The following is a 23,802-nucleotide window of genomic DNA, read 5'->3' on the forward strand; positions in this document are numbered from 1 at the left end:
ACTCGTGTTAAGCTGATTTCAGCACTTCACTTCTTCGACTGGGGAAAAGATATAAAAGGAAAAAAAGAAACTCTAACTTTAAATCTACGGTCTTGATCATTCCACGTAACCTCCCTAATATTCTTAATTTTATTTTTAATTAATATTTTCCCAAAAAAAAAAGAAAAAAGAAAGGGAGGCTCTCTCTACGGCATGTTTCCTCATCTCTCTCTCTCTCTCCTCATTTGCTCTCTTGCGAATTAAAAAAAAGAGAATCAAAAGGCTTCTTCTTCTTCTTCTTCTTTCAAAATCTCTAGGGTTTTTCTCTCTCTCTTTACTAATTGTTCTCTCTCTAAACGAAGTCCCAAAATTTTCCTCTTCTCCAAGAAATCTCAGGTTCGTTCTTTCTTTATTTTCGTAATTGACTTCTTCTTTGTTATTTTCGTTCTGTTTTGGAATCTTAGTTGGATTTTTTGGCGGTTTCGATACCCTAGGTTTTTGTTTGGTTGCTAAGAACTTAAGTAGGAATGGAATTGAAAATTTGAAATTTTGGAAACTGACGTCTGCTCTGTTAAGAATTTTGATATTAGGCGCAGTTGAGATTTTTTTTTTTAAATTTGGGTTAGTTTTAATTTAATTTATTTATATATATAATTTGTGAAATTAAATAATTTAAATTTTACTCTGTTTAGTTAGTTTTAATGAGAAGTTTCCATTTTTATTCTTATAAGCAAAAAGATTTATAGTTATAGAGATTTTTGTGAATTTTGTTGAACAGTAGAGGAAATTCGTTAGAGCAATCAATAGACTTTACGGAGTGCGCTTTGTAATTAGAGGAGGCCTTAGCTTATTAGCTTTATGGAGAAAATGAAAGCTGTAGTTGAAAAATTTATTTTTAACTGGCTCCACTTGGTCACCACTGATTTATGAGTCTGATTACGTGGTCTGCATGGGATTTAGAGGGGAGTGTAAACTAATCAAAGCTTGAAGATAGAGGAAAAAGAAGGCAACAATAATTGTGGAAATTTCATTTTTGGAAAATTTTGAGTTGCTGTGCTATAAAAAGTCTTGGTGTACCATGGTTGTGAAAATAAATTTCTTTGAGACACTTGAAAATAGTCTATGGCAGAATTGGGGAAGTTTTCCCACTTGAGGTTTATATTATGGTGGGTTGGGACTGGGAGAATTAAGGATTTTAGGGTTTCTTGCCGTGGTAGGAATAAGGTTAGGGTTTGGAAATCAATGAGGGGATTGGATTAGTTGAGATTTTATCTCAAGAGAAAGATGAAACTTTAATTGGTGAATTGAGAGGTTTTGCTGGCGGGAATTGATATGAAAATATGAGGCAAGAATAAGGTTTCCAAAGTCACAAAAGGAGGAATGTGGTTAGGTTGCAAAAAAGGGTAGTAACTAAACAGTACTGTAGCAAGAGGGAAGAAAGGGAGGGAGGGAAAACTCGAATCACAAGATTTCTGAGAATTATCAATAACTGAATCTTTTTAAAATTTTTAAAATTTTTAAAATTTTTTACCAAGATTGGCAATACAAAGAGATATATAGGCAAATCATCACTTGTCCTACTTGGATTAGGATTTCTAAAACCATTATGCTCAGGAATAGAACTCAACTGATGTAAACTAAATTCCATATGTAGGAACTAAGCATAAAATAAGACCCAATGGACCATGACTAGGGCGCATACTAGCAAACCAAAATACTGCCTGACATTTAACTGATAAATGATTATAACGACCGGACAACTACTAAATACACTTTCCCTTGGACAAAAAAATTTCCTTGATGAAAAGCCTATGACCTATCTTTTGGCTTTGTAAGAAGATGAATTTTGTGCAACCAAGCTATTGGCGTGTGCTATCAAGAAAGTAACATTGTTGTTGTTACCTCAGATGTCCGTGGGCATATCATTCATGGTGAATTCTATGATTTGCTGTCAGTAAAGCTAAAGCATGGTAAAATGCAATAAAAAGTTTAATATGCTTGAAATGAGGATATATATGTACCATGGTCAAGTGCAATGAAGGAAATCATAAATTAAGAACAAAAGTTGTTCTTGAAATGCTAGACTTGCATTATGGGGCTACCAGATGAGTAATTCACAATTATAGCCATGGTGATTGCCGCTAAGAAAAATTAGAATGGTTGTTTTGATGCAGCTGGAGTTGCTATTTAACTAAAATGGCATGATGTGTATGGACTGTGAATGCTTGAGGTATGGGCTTTTAATAGAATTTAGTGGTTGGACTGAAAGCCTACGGCAAACCCAATTATGTGGATCTTAGGCCTTCTTGTCATTTATTTGGCAGAGAGTTGATAGCTATTTTGCTGGATCCTGAGATTTTATAATGTAAGAATGAGGTGGCAAATTTAAGTGATGTAAAATGTTGGAGAAAGATTTGGCCTGAGTCATCAGAGAAATATCTCATACTTTTATTTCTCTAAACCAAATGTTAATTTTTCCTCTTGCATCAAAATTTCCACGAAATGTAAAGAATTTTTTGTTTTATGCATTCTGGACTGATAGAAAGATCTCTTCAGTATAATGATAATTGTACTTTTTTTTTCCCTTTTTAATATAGTTTTCTCTGTTACCTTGTCCCCTCCCTTCCAAATTATAATGACTAAAAGGGTTTGCTGCAGGCTATGTAAAAGCTTGTTAAGCAGCAAGATGAGCAGTGATACTTTTGATGGACAGATACTAACTGAGAAGCTGTCAAAACTCAACAATTCACAACAAAGCATTGAATGTATCCTACAGTTTCAAGCTTATTTGAAGGTTTCTATTAATAGAAAGTGATGGTGGATAATTTCTTGTTTCCATTTGTGCTATATAAATACAGTAACGCTCTGATTATAGGATTCTAGTGTAATTCTAAAGTTCATAATTGAAGGAGAAAATTGTTTGTTGATCTTGTTTTCTTTCAGATAAGTATTTCTCAAACTGTATAAGCGTATAACTTGTAGATTTGATTGAGAATATATCTTATATCTTTTTGCCTCATGAAGTACTCTGTGTATGTTTTCTTCAATTATGGGCTGTAAGCTGATGTGATGCTTTTAGATTTATCATGTCATGATATCCCTCATATGTACGACATGTTTTTGTTATTTTCTTACTTTGTGTGTTTGCTATGCATGAATCTTGTATGTTGCGACTGCAGCAGCTGTTCTGTATAGAAACTTTTGCACATAATCATCATAACCTATTAAATTTTTGTAATTGCTTGTTCTGGTTGGATTTCAGCATTTTGCTTTCTACATTTTAAAGTTTTTTTTTTTTTACTAACTTCTATCTCTTGCCTAGTCGGCTTTATTTCTTTACACTTTTGTTAATCTTGTTCTCTTAACCATGTGCAATTTTCAGGGATTTTTTCCTTAGTTAATCATGCACATTTTTCTTGTGATTCTTTCTTCAGTGCTAATGCTATACGTATTTATGCTGCTTTTAGCTGTTTTTCTTTGCACCTCAGGCTGTCTAATTTAGATGGCTATCAATTGCTTCATTGGTGGTCTTTTGTTTTCCACTGGTTAATCACTTTTAAGTATGACTTAGATTGAGTGGATGGCACGAAGTAGGTGCCTTGTGCTTGTTTCGTTTCCAACAGTCATCTTCCTTGAAATATATGCAGTGGACTACATTGGTTTCTTCCTGTAACAACGTACCTGTTTGACTTTGATCTAACTTGATGAAATTAATTTTTGGAAATAATCTCAAATTAATCTTGGTTTGGCACATTATCTTTCTCAAACCAGCACATTGATAATTGGAAAAACAGTTGTTTCTTTTCATTATTATTTTTATGTTATTTTGCATTAGATTAGAAATGTGTTAGATTGCTTGGTATGTAGTTTTTTTAAGGTTTAGTCCATAAGGTATTTATTTTATGAGTTTTGCTTTGGGGACATTGTTTTTACTGTGGTTTGTAGGTCTTACACAATGTAATTAATCTTGTTTGGCCTTTTTGTTCTTGGTCCAAGAGGGGTTTGATTGTGAATTTATGTTGTCTTATATTTTCTTAAGTTTAATTTCTTGTGGGATTCGGAGTATTACTTTGTTAAGTTCTTAACGTGTGTTAAAGTTGAAAGGAGAATGAGTTTATGTAAATTGTCAGCTGCTACTAATTTTCCTTTAAGATGTGTGATCTAACCATGATGCCTAGAGGCCTTTAGATGAGTGCTCTTGGAATTTCTTGGTGATTCTGATGTTATTGGCTGTTTGTTTTGCTGAGGACCTGCTATTGACATTATTGGTGATTTTTGAATAAGTTTGAGTCTGTTCTTTGTTTTGCCTTCAATTTAATGTGATGTAATTAGATATTCTGCGTACATAGTGTAGTGGCCCTATATGTAGTAATGTAATATTTTGAAGTTGATTGATGCTTCAAAATTTTTTGACAAAATATTTTTCATTCAAGTGGTAGATATTTTGAGTGGTTATATTTGGCATATATTAAAGCTGTCTGCAGTGTGAAATTCTCTCAACATAATTTTTTCACCAAATGGATAATCTACAGTGAGAAAGAATGGTTCTTGGATGACTTCTTTTGCACAAAAAAGTAGCACTATCTCTATACCTCCAGGAATTGATGTTAGCGTGCATTTCCTTAACATTGCTTCAGCGTTGTCTAGATGGTGTATTACTCACCGGAAGAAGGCAAAACAGATTGTTGAAACATGGGACAAATTGTTTAACTCTTCCCAGAAAGAACAGCGTGTTTCTTTTCTGTATTTGGCTAATGACATTCTGCAAAATAGCAGGCGAAAGGGAAGTGAATTTGTGAACGAATTCTGGAAAGTACTTCCTGGAGCTCTCAAACATGTGTATGAAAATGGTGATGAGTATGGAAAGAAAGCAGTAACAAGATTGGTAAGTTATTCAATTTTGAGCGGTCTTCTTTCTGTTGTTTGTGTCAAATTGATTTGCTACTTCAGGTTTTGAGTACTGTTCCGATGCTATGTTAACATTTTTTTATGGTTGCTTCCATCACTTTGCAAGAATTTAGGCTTGTATGTCAAACATTGTTACTTTTGGTTAATTCAGCTCTCTTCATATCTCTCTCTCTCTCATGACGCATGATGTATTGCTATGAATGCATATGCATCTGCAATTGTCTAGTGCTCTTTCATGTTGAATCCGTTTACATAATACTCAATCTGGCTCTGGTAACTTAGTGTCATTGTTGCATGTTGTTTTCTTTTGCTTCGAAGTGGCCTTATTTGGTTATAAATGTAATAAATTTCAGATATGTGCAATTAGATGTTAGATGATGGATTTTTAGCCTAAATGCAGTTAGTCAAAAAGTTGTATGTCTAATGCTGATTAATTCCACCCAAAGTAGGATTTGAATGTAGAATGTTTTCTTGGAAACAAATACAGAGTATACTCTCTTTCTCTCTCTCTCTCTTTCTGATTTGATGATAATGAGTTTGGGGTTTTTGTAGAACTGTTGTCATAATTTTGGTTCTGATTCTTGGTATATCTTATTTTCCTCTGTCCTTAAATGGTAGTGTTAAATTGTATAACGCTACACCAATACTCAATATGTAGAAACACAAATAAAATTTGGGAACCTCGATTGCGTAATAGTTTGTTGGGTTTTTATTATTTTACTTTATTGTTGTTATGAGTATCATTTATAAGTGAGTATTGTCACATTACATCTATTGATGGGGAAGAGTTGCCCTTATCAAAGCTTTTAGGTACATTGTTTTCATATAGTATTTTTGGTTTCATAGCCTGCAACTTACAGAAGTATAGGATGCTTATTCTTTTGTGGATATTTGTACTTGGGATGGCATCTCCTGGGTGTGTTTTAGTAGATTATTCTTTGTTTACCAAAAAATTATTGTAGTGTTCATGCTGTTTAATTGATTGTTCTTACACTGGTCCTATCAATTAACAAGTACTTTTTCCTTTTTTTCCCCTCTTTTTTTTTGTGGTGGGGGGTGGGGGGTGGGGATAAATGTTTAGGTTGACATATGGGAAGAAAGGAAAGTTTTTGGTTCTCGAGGGCAGAATCTTAAAGATGAAATGCTTGGTAAGAATCCTCCCCCTCCTCCTCCCCCTTTATCAGTGAACAATGGAAAAAGCTCAAATCCTATCAAGATAGTCAAAAGGGATGCTCATGCAGTGAGAATTGTAAGAATTTATCTATTCAATTCTCCTCTCTCCTTTGGATCTATGTATTTGATTCTAGCCATTTTGTTTGTATTCTTTTATGACTTTAGACATTTTCTTGGCTTGTTCATTTGTGATTTTGTATATGTTTTTTTCTTTCTTGGTCATCTTACCTTCAGAAATTGGCTGTTGGAGGTCTTCCAGAAAAGATACTAACTGCATATCAATCTGTACTTGAGGACAATCAAAACGAGGACATTGCTTTAAACAAGTGTAATGCTGCTGTACAACAGTTGCATAAAATTGGGGAAGATGTTGAAAGTAGTTTAGCTCAAGGTATCAGTTCTGCTATGGGATTTAATGTTGTATGCTTACATTTCATTAAAATTTTATTCACCAATAAAAAGAGATGTACCCTGTCTCTTCCTCTCTCTGTATAGATGTGTTTGTGTGTCTCGATTAATGCTAGTTTTGACATAGAGCTGTGCTTAAGTGTTCTAATGAAATTTTTTGGAGTGTAATCTTTATCGAAATCTATTCACTATTAAAAAGAGATGCTGCATCTGTAAAAACTAGAAAACAATGTTGAGTAATTATGATTGTGTCTGTCAAATACTTGTTATTTTAGATTTATGAAAATAGAAATATATTCATCGGCCCAAAAATTTATCTTGGATTCTAATCCTTGAACAGAGGTTTCTTGGCAGGGTGAATTTTTGACATTGTTAAGCTTTCAAACTGAGTTCACCAGTCGGTCATAAATTATTTCGACAGGAGACTACTTCACAGTTTCCTACTCATTGAGTCTATTTTTTTGTTATTTCTTTTTAGTTCCAAATATTGGAACCAGAACATATCCAATCAAGTCTAAGACCCTACTTAGGACCTGTTAGTTTCATAATTTCTCGGGTAGAAATCAGTAGACTGAGCCCTTTATGCTGTTCTAAATTATTGACATATAAATGTCAAAAGTTAAACAGCATAATTTTGGCTGCTTCTTCTCTTATATAGATATATTTCTTATCTGGCTGATTGTGCTCTTGACTTCTCTCATATATATCAAAACATTTCTCTCTTTTAAAATGCCAGTGCAGTTAAAACCCTTGAGGCCACTTAAGGCTTCAAGCAGTGGTACTTGGTCTGACTCTAAGTGTTTGCTATTAGTTGTTGGCTTCTTTTGATTTTAAGATATATTGTCCTAGGAGAATGTCTGTCACTGGTCCTAGTAGGATTGTATTTGATCATTTGTGGGATTGTGCCTGTGTTTTACCCTGATGGATTGGAGAATGGAACATCAAAAGAATTGATATTAAGTAGTTGAGGTAAGCTTTTCAAGAGTCATATAATTAGCTTTCTAGGGTTGCGACCATTTATTTCTCTCTACACTTTATGCTTGTTTATGGTTGCCTTAGTTGAGATTACAATGCATAATACTCCTGGATTGATCCAAATCAATCCAGCCAATGCATACATACAAAATCAAACTCCTAGAGAAATAACTTACATGATTTGGGATGTATAATCAAGACCTGGGACGGGTCCGTCTTCTAAAATATGAATAAGTTATGCAAATTTTTAATGACTTAAGGTAAACACATTGAATCTGCAATGAAGTGGTAAAAGAAATTTGATACTTACCGGCTGTTCTTATGGTTGATTTTGGTTCATGTATTTTAATAGAGAAAGTTTCTCTTCTATCAAATGAACTGTAATTCTCTATTTTTCTGTTGTTCTAATATGCTTGTAGTGTATTTAGTGTCTCTGGTGCAGCTGATCCAGATAGTGCTCCCTCTAATCAATTGATTCTTCAATTAAGAAGTGATGAAGTAGAACATATATTTGAACCTTTTTTTTCTTAGGAATTCTGTTTTAAATGTGTGTTTCAAAACAATTTCATGGGATCTCTTGGTTGAGGTTTGTAAACTGCTGACTATTTATTTTGGTAAACTGAACTACTGTTTTATTAAAATAACTTGCTTTTAATTTGGAGTTACCGTGTGTGTAACAACTCTAAGTGTATATATTTGATTTCGGTTAGGGAATCAGAATGAATCTGCATTGCTGGATGAGCTACAGCAGCAAGAAATTGCGCTCCAGCAATGCATTGAACAACTTGAAAATGTTGAAACGATTAGGGCTACCCTGATTTTTCAACTTAAAGAAGCACTTCAGGAACAGGTATGATTTCATTACTATCATGTGTTCTTGAGTTGGCAATCACAGTTTGGAATCATTTGTCCTTGTTGAGCACTCACTAGTTTAAAGTTTTTCAGGAATCAAAGCTGGAGCTTATTCATAGTCAGCTGCAAGTAAGAATTGCTGTCTTCCTAATTAATTTTTTTAGTTGATGTTTTGCAGCTTAAAAACTTCGTAAATTTGCAGGTTTTTGTCTGTTTAGATCCTTTTAAAAAGAAAAAGTTCTTTTGCAATTGTGACATATGTATTTATGTTGGAAGGAATCTCAATATTGACTGGTGTCTTAGTAACAATTGGGAAACATTTTCTGTTGTAAGTAGGGAATAAAACTTAGTAGAAATTCATATCATGCGTACATGATTGATGGAGTTTGGCGTAAGGCATTCTACCTAAAACCAAGTCACATTTGGTGGAGAAGCCCTCTTGAATACAAGGTCCTAGGAAACGCCAAACTTAATTTATGTGAGATTTATCATCCCTTAAGCTTCCATCTGACATATAGAGACAATTGTTTTATCAAAAGGCAACCTTTACATTTAGGGATACTAGGCGTATTATGGTGTTGGATTAACAAATGGGGATAATTTAGCACTACTTGATACCTCCTCTAATGGGTAGAACCAAAGGGCCTGTCATGTTCCCATGTGAGGATATTGGGTGTAATTGTATCATAGAGTCACTAGGTTGGACCTATGCTGATGCTATGCAAATTTGTGGGCATTTGCCTAAAATATATTGGAAATGGAGTTTATATTTCAGACATGAGTATTTGATATCAGAGATCAGTTGTGGTTATTGTTTATTATAGTCATAGTATCCTTATACTGTTTGATTGTCCTTTTGTTTGATATAAATGCAACTTGTGAAACATTTGCTACTTTTTCCAAGATGAAGTGGAACTATTGATGTTTCTGCAGGTTGCTCGTGGTCAGATTGAGCAAGCAAGCAATGTAAGGAAGAGGCTAACTTTACCCACTGTGCCTGGCCATCTAAGTGCGACAACTATTTCAACAGCAGAGGGTGCAATAGTGGTGGAACAGAACCTTCCTTCAGCTCAGCCAACTGGCACTCCACCTCATCCTCATCATGCACAACCTGTGCTTTCCTTTGCACCTTCAATGACAACTGAAGAAGATAACAAGAAAGCAGCTGCTGCTGCTGTTGCTGCTAAGCTTGCTGCTTCAACATCTTCTGCTCAGATGCTTACCTCTGTGCTTTCATCCCTTGTTGCAGAAGAAGCTGCTTCTATGAATGGCAGCTTAAAATCTGGTGGGTTCACATCAGGATTATCAATGTTTCCTCCAGAAAAGCGTCCCAAACTTGAGAAACCAATGCCTGTATCGGATGCAAGCAACTCAGATGTAAGCAGCACGGCTTATTTTAGCCCACTACAGCAGCAAGCAATGACCAACATGCCACTTGCACCATCAACTAGCGTGCAACCGATGTCCCAAGGCAACCAGATCCAAGCTCCATTTGCTTCTGCTCCTCCTCCCCCGCCCCCTCCTCTATCTCCTGCAAATCCACCAGCAAGTCAATATGTTCAATCAACTGGTATGATGGTAGGGGTAATGCCTTATGGTTATGGAGCAAACACACTGCCACCTCCACCTCCTCTTCCCCCACATATAGCAATGAGTTTAGCTAGGCCCTCTTCTCAGCCTCTGCAGCAGCTGCAGTCTCAGTCTTTGCAGCAGCCACAATCACAGCCTCAGCAGCAGCCAGCCACTGGAGGATTTTACCGGCCACCAGGGATTGGGTTTTATGGGCAAAATCCTCAGTCAACACCACCTGTACCTCGACAGTGAGCTGGTTTTGCTTGAAAAATCATATGATACTACAGGGTCATGAAAAGGGCACCTGGTATTGGATTGTAGGGCAAAGCCATTGACCGATACCACCACCACCACCACCGTACATCAACATTGTGAGCCATAACCTTGAAATCATGAAGGCTGAGAGTGGCCATGTATAATGTAAATTAGTAGAGAATATTTAGGCATATGTTGTCTTAGACTTAAAATCGGAGCTTGACATGCCCTCATCATCCTCTCTCCCTTGACCCATTTGCTGTGCAACTTTTGTTTAGTTCTGCTACATGATAGCTCAACCATCGTAACCTGTATGTTGATTTGTACCAAAGTAGCAAGGAACTGCCCTTGGGGGCAGTGAAATCCCATAAAAACACCATTTTGATAGTGTTACGTAACTACTCGAGGTTCTGCAAAAAGTTTTAATTTTGTCTCCCACTTTAATTCAATTAATATCTCTCTCCCGACGGTGTCGTTTGACCTATCGGGGCGGTCTAAAATCTGAATATGAGTAGTATTTGTTTATACTGAAATCTAAATTCAAAATATGATTAGTGTTTCTAATTCTAATTAATATGGTAGCAAAATTCATTTTCTTCTACAATAAAATCTGGTGTTATTTTTTTTGCAATCAAAATTATTTTTATTTTAGTGGGAATATCTTTTTAGTTTTTTACCTAATTAATAATTTTCATTGAAAATTAAAATTATCATTAAAAATTCAAGTTATGCAAATAATTAACCCTTGAATTATAATTAGTTTTATGACTTCATCTCACTCTAAAATTTGAACTCTTCAATTACTTTTTTAATGGGTATTGAATTGTAGACCCGGATATCCGGTTCCGGGTCAGTTACAGAACTCATATTACTTTCATTTTCTTCTCGGGCCCCTAATTTTGCTTAAGCGTTACGTAATAAGAAGGATTAGTATCTTAACCCTAATTAAATCGGATTTTGGAATCCCTTTTATTCCCTCTGCCCGGCCGAGCTCCAATAATATTATAATAAAATCAATCAATCCAGGTGGGAGAGAAAATATCGGAGACTCAAAATCGCAGAAACCTGTTGTCCATTTTTCTTAATGCTTTCTTAATTGCTAAACAAAACATTCAACTCTTATTATTATTATTATTTATTTTGGAGTTTACGTGCTTTGCTTAGCTTCGAGGGTTTCCTCTAATTGCACATTAAGCCTTCCTCCAATTTCGATCTCCGCAGCTCCCTTCAGCATTCCGGTCTGTCTTTTTTCCTCTCTGTTTTCATTTTTTTTGCAATATTGATTTTTTGAATTTATCAAATGGGTTTTTCTCTTTGTTCTGAAAAACAATGATAATGGGGGCTTTTCAGGGGGTTTTTGTTTATTTTATTTTATCTTATTAGTTTTCGTTACAAATTTGTACCTAATTTGAACTTTTCAGTATAGTTTTGTGGCCAAAATTGGATTTTTTTTCATGAATTGAATTGATGGTTGCTTGTTTAACTATTTTTTACTTTTTTTTTACTTTTGTCTTTTTTTTAGCGGTTTTGTGTACAAATTTGTGGCTAATTTGAAAATTTGAAGAGAATTTTGACGCCAACTTTTCTTTTCTTAGTACTAATTGAATTTCTGGGTACTTGCTTGTTTAATCTATTATTGTAGCAGTTTGAGGGTATGGATATATTTATTTTTCACGTTGTTGGTTTTTTTTAAAATGCTTTTAGGGTTAAAGAAGAATTGGGTGCAAATTTTAAGCTGTAATTAATGAGGTCGGGTGCCTTGAGAAGGCGGCTGCATCATGGGGATGTTGACGGCAGAAGGAATGAGAATTATGAGACATCGGGCTTAGATGGTTTAGATGAACCTTTGTTAGGAAGTCAGGATTACAATGAGAGACATTCTGAGGTGATTTTATCATTGTTTATACTAAATATACTTTTGCACGAACGTGGGAAAGAGTATTGCAAATGTTAAATCTACTTTCTTTGATATGTTATAGGGGCAAAAGCTAGAGGAAATTTGGGATGAAGAGCAAAGGAAGGAACATTTACATTGGGCGTTTTTGTTCTCTAACTTGATCGCGCAATGGGCTCAATGGATAGGTGTGGCTTTTTAGTTGCAGATATATGGTTTCATTGTTTATAATGCCTATAATTGCAGTTTCAATCGACTTTTGTTCTATTGATTCTTAGGTTGCTGGTTGCTAACTTCGAAAGTAAGAACATTGAGCTGGCTAGTTACTGCGTTGAGTATATTGTTGCACTAGATTGCCATTCGTATAATTTTGGTTATGGTAGAGTCTAGATTTGAGTATATTTATGCTGCTAGGGAAACTTTTAGCATGAGTTTCTGACTGCTCCCTCAGATTTTACATGCATGTGACCAAGACTCACCTGATAAAAGGCACTGTTGCATGGATCCCTATCTATAAATGTAGTTTATTAAAAACAAATGCCCCATTACAATCTGTTTTGGTCATTGGTGCTGTTTACTCATCATGTGATTTTATAACTTTGCATTATTTGGTATATAATGGAGGATAATTGTGTTTATCGTAGAAAGAGAAGTGTGTACCTGCAAAAGTGAACAGTTATATGAGTAAAGAAATGGAACCAGTATGTTCTGGAACAAATTTATTCTAGTTTTTCCCTTGTTTGGTTCTTCATGTGAACTAAAAATGTTCCCAATTGGTGGCATTTTTTCATGGGATGACATAAGTGTTTCTTGAAAGCCATTATCTGAAAAAAATGTTATCATTTCTTTGATTATAAATTTACAAGCTTTAGAAAAGAAGTTTGATGTACATTGAATTGCCTGTTTTCTTGATTACTTGGCTTTCTGCTGCAAAAGTAATGCTGTATGGCTTATTACTTATTAAGTTCTTTGGCATGTCTTGTAAGTGGTGAGAATTTTATTGCAGTTTCGTTTACTGATAGTTCAATCTTTCTTTTCTAGCAAACATTGTCCTTGGATCTGGATCATTTATTGCACAACTTTTACATCTACCTTCTAACATTCAAAATGGACCAAGCCAGAAACTTCTTTTGCCTGCTCTTAGTCCTTTACAGGTATAATTTGCATTGCATTTTTTTCAATGTATTTTTCTGGAATTCAGTGAACTTTTTTTTTTTTTTTGGGGGGGGGGGGGGGGGGGTGGTGGTGGTGGTGGTGGTGGTGGTGTGGTGTTTAACAGAGGCACTGATCTGATAATCAACATATGGTTTTTCTCCTCTCTTTTCATTGTGTCATCTTTTTCCCTTATGGGCAAGGGCCATGTGTTTCTTAAGCCTTTTGAAAAGGAAGGTTTTATCAGTTTCTATATTAAGATCTGGAAGCATCTGTGACTCAAAATGTCGTGTTTTGAGTATCTATACTAATTCCATAATATTAAATCTAATTATGTGAAAATTGATAAAATGTCATTGTGGCAGAAAGAGAATTTAGTAAGTATCATATGGTTAATCTTTTTTTTTTTTATTTAATTGGGAGAAGGGGGATTTGAACTCTGTTCTTTAGGCAGGGATCATGTACCAACCAATGAGCCAAATGCTCAGGTGCATCATCTAGTTAATGTTGATTATTGTTTACCTAAATCGACCTTTAGGCCTAGTACTTCGAGCCGGCTTGAGAGTTTGCTTTTAGCTATTACAATTTTTTGAAGCACTAGTTACTGCTGCATTGTAGAGGAAGTGGCTGGAAAGTCGAGGATGTGCCTCAATACAGGTTCATGACAGATGCTGGATATAAAAAAAAGAAGTAAAGGAAAGCAAGTTCTTCATATTGAGTGTAGTTGGAGTTTTGAAGTTGATTCCTAGAAGTAATAGAGTTTAGTAGGCAAATTGTCACAATTCTTTAGTGTTTAGGTTATTCAGCTGTTTGTCTTTTAGAAGGGCCACAGATCTTGCTGTCACTGACCATTATGTTTCACTTTTTATTGGTGATCGTTGTTGTCTTGATGTTTCATTTTGTGCCCTTGTAGGAAGAAAGGCTGAGAAATCTACAGCAAAGACTGGGAGTCCCCTTTGATGGATCTCGGCTGGAGCATCAAGTAGGTTTCGCTGTTATCGTTATGCCTGTGTATTTGTTAATCCTTACTTTTTAACTCTTTTCTACAAATTACAGTGTGCATGATGAAGAATTTGCCAATTTATACTAGGGCTGATGATATATTTTTTGTTTTCATTTGACTTGCAGGATGCTCTTAAGCAGTTATGGAGATTGGCTTACCCTAATAGGGAGCTTCCATCTCTTAAATCAGAGCTTTGGAAGGACATGGGTTGGCAAGGTCCAGACCCTTCAACAGATTTTCGGTATGCAAGATTTTGCCTGAAACTGGTTGTTTTGGTTGGGTTTTCTCTTCCTGATATATATATTCTTATTTATGTTATTTCGATTCTATTTGAAGGGGTGGAGGATTCATATCCTTGGAGAATCTCATCTTTTTTGCCAAGCAATATCCAGTTTGTTACCTTTTCCTTACCTTGGATTAAGTTTTATTGTTCTATGATATGGAGCATTTGGGAACTGATCTACCTTTTATAACAAATCATTTCTTCTTTATTATATTTTATTAATATGTACCAAAAAATTATTATCATCAACATTAATTATAGCAATGGTTAGTCAAACTCTGATTTGGTCTTTATTTTAATAGGAATCTTTCCAGAGGTTGTTGCACAAACAAGATGGAGCCCGAGCTGATTGGGAATATCCATTTGCTGTGGCTGGCATCAATATTTCTTTTATGTTAGTGCAGATGTTGGAACTGCAATCAGGTAACGGAAATTCAGAACTGGTTGGATATTGAATGGTGTATGCCCATTGTAGTGCAAGGTCACTTTCAGGGGCTGAGATGTGTTACTGGCATTACTTACACAAACGATGGCATTAACACTTCTACTGACTGGAAAAATGTTGTAGTTGTGTCTTATGCTGAATAAAGATTCCATTAATTATCTGCTGTCTGTTTGGCTAATTTTTGAATTTTAATACTGTAATTATGTTTTCCCTGCAGGAAAACCATCTTCTGTGGCTGGAATCCGATTTTTGGAGCTACTTGGGGAAGATGAAATGGCATTCGACAATCTTTATTGTGTGGCCTTTCAGATGATGGATGCCCAGTGGCTTGTGAAACGGGCTTCATACATGCAATTCAATGTAAACTATTCTAACAAGTGATTTTATCCCGTGTATCTTAATCTTTATATTTGTAAATCTATGATTTTCATTATTGTCGTTGTCATTTCTGCATAGTTCACTTTAGTTTGCTTTTTGCAGGATGTTCTGAAGTCTACAAGAACACAGTTAGAGCGTGAGCTTGCACTTGAAGATGTCTCTAGTGTGAAAGATTTACCAGCATACAATCTGTTGAGAAGGTAGCTATGGTTTTGTAATCTGAAACAGATGTTTCATCATTTACAGAATTGTTGTCATATATTCTTCCTTCAAAGAACTGTAATAAAGCAACGAAAATTATATATTCATTATGAAAATCAAGTATAGTTCATAAATGCAGTGACTACTCTGCTTCTTAGTTTCATAATGTTGTAACTTGTGAAGTAGGTTAGATATTTGCATATCCCCTATGATATGCATATTGAGATTTGTATTCCAAAAATCAAGCTTCAACAAATAGTATTTGTGGGCATTTCATGAGATGCTTGTTTACACCCCTTTCACCTTCCCCTTCCCCCACCCCAAGCCTAGAAAAGATGTTTTCTGTTCATTCAGTCAATCTCTCTTGATCTGGACTGCCATTAGATTCATCTGAAGACCTCAAGAACCACTTATTGAGTCGCTCTGATGCTCTCTTCACCTGAAAGCAAATGGTATTTGTTGATGTTAGATTTGCAGGGCTTTAAGTTCTTAACCAGATTGAGGTGTTCGATTTACATAGGCTGAATTTGGTTCAAGCTGGGCTGTTCTGAATTTTTGTAAATAAACTGACCAAAGCGAGTAAATGTACTGAGTATATATTGTGGGGAGTAATATTAATTTATGCAGAGATTTTCAATCTAATCATATAATAAGAAGTTTATATTTGTTACTAAAATTATTCACCTGTTCTTCCCAATTAGTCCTCCAGGTAATATAGCCAAGCACGGTCGTTTGTATCACAACACCAATTATCATCCCAATCCATAAGCCCTATGAAATCCAATGAAGAAAGTAGGTTTAGTGATAAAAAGAACTAAAATGATTTGAAGTTAGCCCAAGAGATAAGGCGTGATAAAGCTATGGAAGTGAAAGGAAAATATGTATGATAAAGAGGATTTGTCACCTTCAATTCCAAATGGGCAATATATCCAAGCACAACTCCCAATGGCACGCCAACGATATAATAGGAACAAATGTTAACATATGCAACTATACTTTGCCTGCCTGCACCTACAGCTCCCCCTGCATCAAAGATTAATATGAGAATGGAACTTTTGGTTCGGTCATGGTATACAAATTGAAATTGTCCTGTTTTTATGCTTTGCCTGATAAGACTGACTGAACACTGTTGAGCAAAACTGAGAAAGAAAGCAGGACAGAGAGGCCTGATACAGTTTCTACTACTTTCTCATCACTTGTGAACAGGAAGCCGAGTTGATGACCGAATATTAAGCACAGAGCCCAGAAGAACAGTCCAATACAGATCGAAGTAACTATGATTACTTTCATGGAAAATTTTGCTGCTTTGGCATTTCCATTCCCCAATTCATTTGATACCCGAACGCTGTAAAGTGAAAAATCAGTGATGTATGAGTTTGAAGGAAATTTGGCTTCCAGCTTGTGCTGCCTACCAGGCAAACATATAAGGGTAGATGTTATGGAGACTCATTATATGATTAATGAAGCCACACCTTGCTGAAGCAAAGAAGCCAAGGCATAACATAAATTCCCAAGCTATGATGTTCAGACTGCAAAGTAAGTGATCATTAAGACTTTTGGGTTTTAAAATTCTGAATAAAAACATATAAATGCACTTTTGTAAATTAAACTAACTGTTACCAGATGGAAAATGCAGAAATTGCAGTTGTAGCATTTTTCATATGTCCTGCCAGAAGGACTAGAACAGCATAATACCATAACTCTAAGCTGCAGCAGATGTAAAATGTTATTGGGGTGTGTTAAAAAAGTTGTAAAACAAAAAAAATGTATACACAATGAGAAGGTTTTGAATCAAGTTAATTTACCAAAGCATCAATGCAGAGGATATGGAGAGCTTTAGCACAGGAAATAGATCAGTAAAGCAAGCTAAAGTGAATCCTTTCCATGTGTCAGGACACCAACCACAAAAGATGTAGGCAAACTCTCCAATTACCACAAACCAATTTGCAATAATCATTGAACTCATTGCACCAGGAATCCCCCAATTTAGTTTGGTCACAAAGATCCATGACAAGAGCACATGAAGTACAAGCGATATAGCAGAAAGCCATCCGATAATCATGTTCTTAAGCTGTGCTTGTAAGTACTTTTGGATGGTTATATTAAAGAGAAAAGCATAGAGGACGGGGATGAACCATACAGAAATATATCCTGCTTGATTCGCTACATCTTCTTCTTCTCCAAGTAATTTGAGGAGTGGTGAAGCAAAGATGAATATTGGCAGCATAACGGTTTGAGCACCAAGGTTAATAATCCATGATCGTTGCAGGTAAATTCCCATCATATGGCATTGCTTTGCTCCAAATGCTTGCCCGCATAGCGTCTCAGGTGCGCTAGACATGCCCAACTACAACATACGTATCAAAAACAAGACAGATCAGAATACCTTTGGAGTTTCAGACTATAGTTTTCAGGGCCTAATGTTAGAGACAATAATTCTATAAATCTTACCAAAATTCCATAGGCAAACCGTACTGTAATGATTTGTATGAGGGAATAAGCTGCAAGCTCAACATTGCTAAGATGACCAATAAATGCTTGTGTAATCACAAACATTCCGAATGATGTCAACTTTGTTACCATTGCAGGAAACGCTATCCTCCATAGCTTTCTCGATTCCAACCACACTCTCCCTTTTAATTCACCACTAGTATTTGTCTCTGATCCAAGAAGACTCTCATCCATGCTCTTGTTTCAGTTCTGTATGAGTATGCAGAGATGACGTTTTGGTTAGGCTTCTTTTTGGTTCTGTCCAAAGGTTGCTCCCAAGAGATGTGCCCACTAGCTTTCCATTAAGACCCTTCTCTCTCAACTTGAGTTGAACAAACAAAAGATGAAAGAAGAACAGCGTATAAGAAGAACAGGCACAAAAAGAAGAAGGGTCTTTCCCTCTTTATCGATGCTGAAGCTGTACTGGTCCTTGACATGACCCAAAAAATGTTAAATCTATAAACAAACGTGCTGATCGACTTACGTAGCGTCGCAACAGGGCACGTGAACACAACTAATCAAGTAGGAAACATTAATTGCATTGGAAAGCCCAAAAAGGAAAAAATCATTTTACCTTCTTATTGGTGTTTTTTGGGTACTAAAACAGTGTCTGTCTGCTATCTGTCCTTGGGAGTAGACTGTTAGCTAGGAAAAAGTAATGCAATCTAAACTGACAGCCGTGGAAACAAGCGCGTAGGCTACGTTTTCTGCCATCCACCTTTGGAAGAGGGTCGGATTGCCAAAACTAGAGAAGAGAGAACAAAGAGGTATCCTGCAGGATGATGCAGTGCTGGTTCAGGATACAAAAATATCTAACATATCTCAGTATTAGCTTAGACAAATCTGCATGGAACAAGGGGCTGCATTAGTTTAAGTCAAACAACTACCAGCTACTGCTACAACAATTGACTGTTTGTAGAGAAAATCTCAAACCTAACAATCTTTGACTCCCTGCTCGTATGTAAAAGGGGAAAAAAATGAGTGTTAATTAGGATACAATTATATAAGGTAATTCCATTGTTATTGGCCATATAGAATCTGAAAGAATCAAGTGGAGTGAAGTAAAAAAGAAAGAACAGCAGAAACTAATTGGGCTTGGATTTCTCTTGGAATGAATGAGATTAGAGGTTGTGTTTTAGCCAGTTGAGTTCGATTGATTCTTGTCTTAAGCAATGTATTTAATTATTGAAGTTCGGATAAATTTGAATTTAAAGTCATTTTGGATACATAAAGTAATGTATAAAAGCAAGATTGTATTGAAGCCAAACTTTGGAATTGCATTAGAGAGGCCAAAAGCCAAGGGTCAATATTAAGGTGGCTAGTGATTCGGTAGTCATCAAGTGTTTGGACAATCATGACAAAAATCAAGGAAGTTTATTAGTTTTGACACGTGCAACAAAGTTGATGTTTATATATCTTACTTCATTTCCACACATACCTTCTGAAATTATTATAACATGTGTCCCTTCCTTGCTTCCTTCAATGAATCTTTTCCTTCTGCTTTGAATTATGGGTAGAGGGCCAAAGGGTATAGTAAGCCTTTGGAAACTAAATCTTCCTTCCTTATTATCATTACTTTTTGCAAAAGTGATTATCGTTTGCTGGTGATTGCTGATTTTATATATATATCGTGATTGGTATTGAATAATCGCTATCTAAAACTATGGTCAAGAATGATGGCATTAACTTTAAGTCTATCCACATGCGAACAATTAGAAGGTATTAATTTTATAGCAAGAGATATTATTTTATATATAAATAATATTATAAGACTTCTGTTTCAAGCCACCAACTACTTTTGACGATTTGAAATCGATTGTTGTATTTGTCAATGATGAGAATTGTGAGGAAGACACAGCCAAGGCAAAGCTTGAGCGGAGTCTTCGGAGTGGGTGAAATGTGCTTCGTCATGCGGGCTCTGGCTTAATCTGGCTGATCATGATGCACCTACTCAAGCCCTCAAGCCAGGACAAAGGAATTCCCGATATGTTGATGCAGTTATCACTGTCCCAGCTGGGGCCCTGGCACCCATCAGTGGAATCAACATCGCTTTCGATCGTGAGGTGGTAGGACCTGCCTTGGTTCCAGCTTTGAGATTGGCTGGGGAAGGTAAGTTTAGGTGGGAAACAATGAAAGACATCTGGAGTGGGATGTGTGTTAAGGTTGTATGCGATCACCTGGGGCTTGGTGTGAAAACGTGTGGAGAACTGATAGAGGTGATGCTATAGCAAGCTTGAAAAAAGAGTGGGAAGGTGTGAAGCTGATGGAGGAAGTTGTCCCATTCTTTCAGTCAGTGAGGTTGCCACGGACAGCTACAACAGCAGAGGACTGTGTAGTTGAGGTGGCAAAAGCCATTAGAGAGCAGCTAGGATCAACAGATCCTGTGTTTGCTCGCGCTGCTGGATTGGGTCAAGCTCTGGAAATCAGTTGGATCTAGCTCATCTCCCCCTGGGGAATAGGAATTAATCATGGTTATAAGTTCCCTTTTTTTTTTGGCTAGAATGAATGATTTCTAGTATTCACCCTTCCTAGATTTCCATGTTTTTATCATCCTTGTACCCTATAATAGTACTTTTATGATGGTTGATGGAGTCGAGCCTGGTCAATGAATAAAACATGTATTGTTGTTGCAAAAAAAACCAAAGCTTGAGCTCTTAGGAGCACACCAACACAGATTCATATATACATATAGGAGTATACAAGTTGAATTAAAAAATTTAAATTGTTGGATTCTTGAATCTTTTATTACCTTCTGGACTGCAACAGCCAACCACATCGCCATGCTTATCGCATCCAAATCGAACCTTTGACTCTAAACGTAATTTATTGGGAAGATTACGTTCAATTTTGAGCGCACGAGGAGCACACCAGAAGGTCCATACATACATGTTGAACACCACCTAAACCCAAAATTTCAGTGAATAAGTTCTTAAAAGGATATTAGACATATATATTTACAAAAAAAAAAAAATTATTTTGTATTGTGTAGTTTAATCGTTAGGCCAAAAGATATAAGGTAAAATATATTAACTTCCTAAGTTTTGTTCATAATTCCATGCAAATCTATTAAATTTCGAATTATACAATCCGTCTCAAACGTATAAGCGATTTTAACAAGTAAATGTAAAATATCTAAAATACATTTTTTCTTTTTTTTTTCACTATTTTCCTTTTTTTCAGTTGGCCAATGACGTTCCCTTAAGCCGGTCGACTACCTTGCGATAGAATCTGGTTATGAAATGTTAGATCTGGTCATATCTTCTCAAGGAGAGCGCGATCTGGTCGTGCACCCCAGATCTCGCACCCCTCTCTGGCTAGCCAAATCTAGCGCTCTTCGATCAGATCGAAAGGCAAAGTAATCGGATCTAGTGCTCTTTGGCCAGATTCGATCACATGGTAGCTGGCCGATGAAAGAGAAGTAGAGAAAGGTTTTTTTGAATAGGAAAAAAAATTAAAAATAAAAAAATTATAATTTATATAATGTAATAATTTTTAAATTTAATAAAAGATAAAATTGTATGAGAAATATTGTCATATTATCAAATTAATAAAAATATTAAAGATTGACTAAGAGTTGTATTTATATGTATAATGAAAAATATTTTTTTAAAATATATTATATATTTTAAAAATTAATAAATTTACGTGAAATTATTAATAAAACTTAAAAGGGATAGTGTCCAAGTGGCTTGCATGTATACAACCAAATTTATCGTGTAGCCCAGCACAATTGTTTGCCAAAGCAACAACCAATGTCATCTCCATTTCTTTTTCTAGTTAGGGTCAGGGTAGGGCTATTCATGGGCCAGGCCTTTTGAAAGTCAAACTTCAGCTTAGCCCCATTCTTCATTTATATCTTATTTTATTATTAAATAATAAAAATATTATGTTTAAATATATTTCAAAATTAAAATTAAATAAAAAAATATATTAATAAACGAATTTGATATATTATCATTTTAATTCGAACATTAAAATTTAATTCTCTGTTTATATAGATAATGGGTGTCAAATTTAAAATTATTCAAAAATATCTAATTATAACCTTTTAAATTTAACAAATGAAAATATAACTTGTTTGCTGTGATTAAATATAAATATTAACACAGCTTGAAAATTTATATACGAAAGTGAATATACCATTGAATTTATTTATAATAGTTAATTTGACGAAATTTGAGATGAATTGTTTAATCATATTAAAAATATTATTGCTTCTTGATGCATGGAATTCCAATTCATAAATAAGTTTGCATTGGGCGTTCATTTTCTTAAAAAATACTCTCATGAATGATGATTGCAACAAAACAAATCGAGTTCCAAGGATAAAGATTGTTTTGAGAGTGGGTGGATAGGATCATAATGAAAGTTTCTCACCCATGAATCTTGGGGGCTTTACTTTACTGCAGGAGACAAAGGAACAGTACATGATCAGTGGGAACTCAAGATTTTTCAGACTTGGATTCCTATCAATTCCCCATTATAACCCATGGGTTTCACCAAGAGACCTAAATTTAGATAAAAAGAATAAATGCTGGTTGAATCATTCACTCATTGATTCACTCATTCTTCACTAAGATGTTCATCAGATGTCTCGGAAGGCCTTAGGAACCACTTGTTGAGCCGCTCCGATGCTTTATTAACCTGGAGACCAAACAAAAAATTGTCAAGCAAAATTCATCCAATATTCTCTCTCTCTCTCTCATAACCATTACCTGCTCGTCCCAGTCAGTCCTTGAGGTAATGTAGCCAAGAACAATCGTTTGAGTTGCAACACCAATTATCATCCCAATCCATATACCCTGTGAAAATCAAAGTAAGAAATATGTTTTAGCTCATTGAGATATGGCCTGCATATTGAAGATTAGATCTTAAAATTGCAAGAAACCATGCATGTTATAGTAAAGGAAATTATGATAAAGATTTTTCTAACCTTCACTTCCATTTTGGCAACATATCCAAGAAGAATCCCTAATGGCACCCCAACCACATAATAGGAACATATGTTAACGTATGCAACCATACTTTGTCTACCAGCGCCAATTGCTACCCCTGTATTGGAAATTTTTCATGTAAACATTCTTAAATCCTGTTCTTCATATTCTATAAAGAGAAATATATAGACTTTGCAAGAAACTTTATGAGATAAATATGTTTATTATATAATACTAGAGTATAACCCGTGCGTTTGTGCATGAGTCAAATGTAAAACACTCACGCATGCGGCTCGTGCAAAACCCATACCTCTACAACCCACATGAACAATTTTAGACTTTTTTTGAAAATGCTGTTCAATTAACCTTTCTAAGTACTCTTTGAAACCGACAAGTGGTTAAGCGAGAAGGTCTTTTGAGATTTCCTTTTAATTATATATATATATATATATATATATGTATATATATCCTTACTATTATTATGCTTGCCTGAGAGGATTGGCTGAACACTGTTGAGCAAAACTGAGAATGAAAGTAAGACAGAGAGGTCTGCCACAGATTTCGCTACTTCCTCATCACTTGTAAACAAGTAACCAAATTGATGACCGAATATTAAGCACAGTGCCCAAAAGAACACTCCAATACAAAGTGAAGTACATATGATGACTTTCATGGAAAATTTTGCGGCTTTGGCATTTCCTCTCCCTAGTTCATTTGAAACGCGCACGCTGTAGAAGGGAAAACCTTGCATGTCTCAGTTTATATAAAATCAGAGGCTGTGATGGAAGATATAAGAGTGGAACTGTATAAGTTGTAGGGATTTCAGTGATAATTACTGAAGCTATATATATATATATATATATATATATATATATATATATATATATATATATATATATA

The 23,802-nt window shown here is 35.3% G+C and overlaps 4 protein-coding genes and 1 pseudogene across 4 annotated transcripts in view; 3 read left to right on the top strand and 2 right to left on the bottom strand.

The window, feature by feature from the left end:
* LOC18599744 (regulation of nuclear pre-mRNA domain-containing protein 1B) lies at positions 232 to 10,548 on the top strand. Its single transcript, XM_007029835.2, has 8 exons — positions 232 to 375; positions 2,638 to 2,744; positions 4,617 to 4,864; positions 5,969 to 6,136; positions 6,295 to 6,451; positions 8,154 to 8,293; positions 8,389 to 8,424; positions 9,229 to 10,548. Exons 2-8 carry the CDS (start codon positions 2,666 to 2,668, stop codon positions 10,117 to 10,119), a joined length of 1,719 nt encoding a protein of 572 aa, XP_007029897.1. The 5' UTR covers positions 232 to 375; positions 2,638 to 2,665; the 3' UTR covers positions 10,120 to 10,548.
* LOC18599745 (ELMO domain-containing protein A) lies at positions 11,090 to 15,702 on the top strand. Its single transcript, XM_007029836.2, has 10 exons — positions 11,090 to 11,360; positions 11,827 to 12,007; positions 12,102 to 12,204; positions 13,058 to 13,170; positions 14,082 to 14,150; positions 14,297 to 14,412; positions 14,508 to 14,562; positions 14,757 to 14,877; positions 15,117 to 15,259; positions 15,380 to 15,702. Exons 2-10 carry the CDS (start codon positions 11,867 to 11,869, stop codon positions 15,479 to 15,481), a joined length of 963 nt encoding a protein of 320 aa, XP_007029898.2. The 5' UTR covers positions 11,090 to 11,360; positions 11,827 to 11,866; the 3' UTR covers positions 15,482 to 15,702.
* On the bottom strand, positions 15,561 to 18,352 carry LOC18599746 (protein DETOXIFICATION 24). Its single transcript, XM_007029839.2, has 8 exons — positions 17,930 to 18,352; positions 17,284 to 17,825; positions 17,099 to 17,185; positions 16,951 to 17,007; positions 16,585 to 16,823; positions 16,383 to 16,501; positions 16,163 to 16,249; positions 15,561 to 15,917 (listed from the first exon to the last, which is right to left on the bottom strand). The coding sequence occupies exons 1-8, from the start codon at positions 18,161 to 18,163 to the stop codon at positions 15,825 to 15,827; spliced, it is 1,458 nt and encodes a 485-aa protein (XP_007029901.1). The 5' UTR covers positions 18,164 to 18,352; the 3' UTR covers positions 15,561 to 15,824.
* LOC108662021 lies at positions 19,478 to 20,546 on the top strand (annotated as a pseudogene).
* The window catches only part of LOC18599748 (protein DETOXIFICATION 24), a 3,020-nt gene continuing 1,546 nt past the window's right edge, over positions 22,329 to 23,802 (bottom strand). Inside the window, exons 5-8 of the mRNA XM_018121207.1 lie at positions 23,392 to 23,630; positions 22,902 to 23,020; positions 22,684 to 22,770; positions 22,329 to 22,612 (exon numbers count right to left, since the gene is read on the bottom strand). Of these exons, the coding sequence (XP_017976696.1) occupies positions 22,532 to 22,612; positions 22,684 to 22,770; positions 22,902 to 23,020; positions 23,392 to 23,630 (526 nt within the window). The 3' untranslated portion in view covers positions 22,329 to 22,531. The remainder of the gene's footprint in view (positions 22,613 to 22,683; positions 22,771 to 22,901; positions 23,021 to 23,391; positions 23,631 to 23,802) is intronic.

Source organism: Theobroma cacao, chromosome 5 (genome assembly GCF_000208745.1).
Source record: "Theobroma cacao cultivar B97-61/B2 chromosome 5, Criollo_cocoa_genome_V2, whole genome shotgun sequence".
Classification (NCBI taxonomy): Eukaryota; Viridiplantae; Streptophyta; class Magnoliopsida; order Malvales; family Malvaceae; genus Theobroma; species Theobroma cacao.

What these genes read in the sequence shown, in the direction of transcription:
- LOC18599744 (XM_007029835.2), top strand. Translation starts at nt 2,666, where the DNA reads ATGAGCAGTGATACTTTTGATGGACAGATACTAACTGAGAAGCTGTCA. An exon ending in TTCACAACAAAGCATTGAAT is followed by an intron (nt 2,745 to 4,616) that starts GTATCCTACAGT and finishes ACATTGCTTCAG; the next exon opens with CGTTGTCTAGATGGTGTATT. An exon ending in TGAAAGTAGTTTAGCTCAAG is followed by an intron (nt 6,452 to 8,153) that starts GTATCAGTTCTG and finishes GATTTCGGTTAG; the next exon opens with GGAATCAGAATGAATCTGCA.
- LOC18599745 (XM_007029836.2), top strand. Translation starts at nt 11,867, where the DNA reads ATGAGGTCGGGTGCCTTGAGAAGGCGGCTGCATCATGGGGATGTTGAC. An exon ending in GATCTCGGCTGGAGCATCAA is followed by an intron (nt 14,151 to 14,296) that starts GTAGGTTTCGCT and finishes TTTGACTTGCAG; the next exon opens with GATGCTCTTAAGCAGTTATG. An exon ending in GACCCTTCAACAGATTTTCG is followed by an intron (nt 14,413 to 14,507) that starts GTATGCAAGATT and finishes TTCTATTTGAAG; the next exon opens with GGGTGGAGGATTCATATCCT.
- LOC18599746 (XM_007029839.2), bottom strand. Translation starts at nt 18,163, where the DNA reads ATGGATGAGAGTCTTCTTGGATCAGAGACAAATACTAGTGGTGAATTA. An exon ending in GGTTTGCCTATGGAATTTTG is followed by an intron (nt 17,826 to 17,929) that starts GTAAGATTTATA and finishes CGTATGTTGTAG; the next exon opens with TTGGGCATGTCTAGCGCACC. An exon ending in GGACTAATTGGGAAGAACAG is followed by an intron (nt 15,918 to 16,162) that starts GTGAATAATTTT and finishes ATTTGCTTTCAG; the next exon opens with GTGAAGAGAGCATCAGAGCG.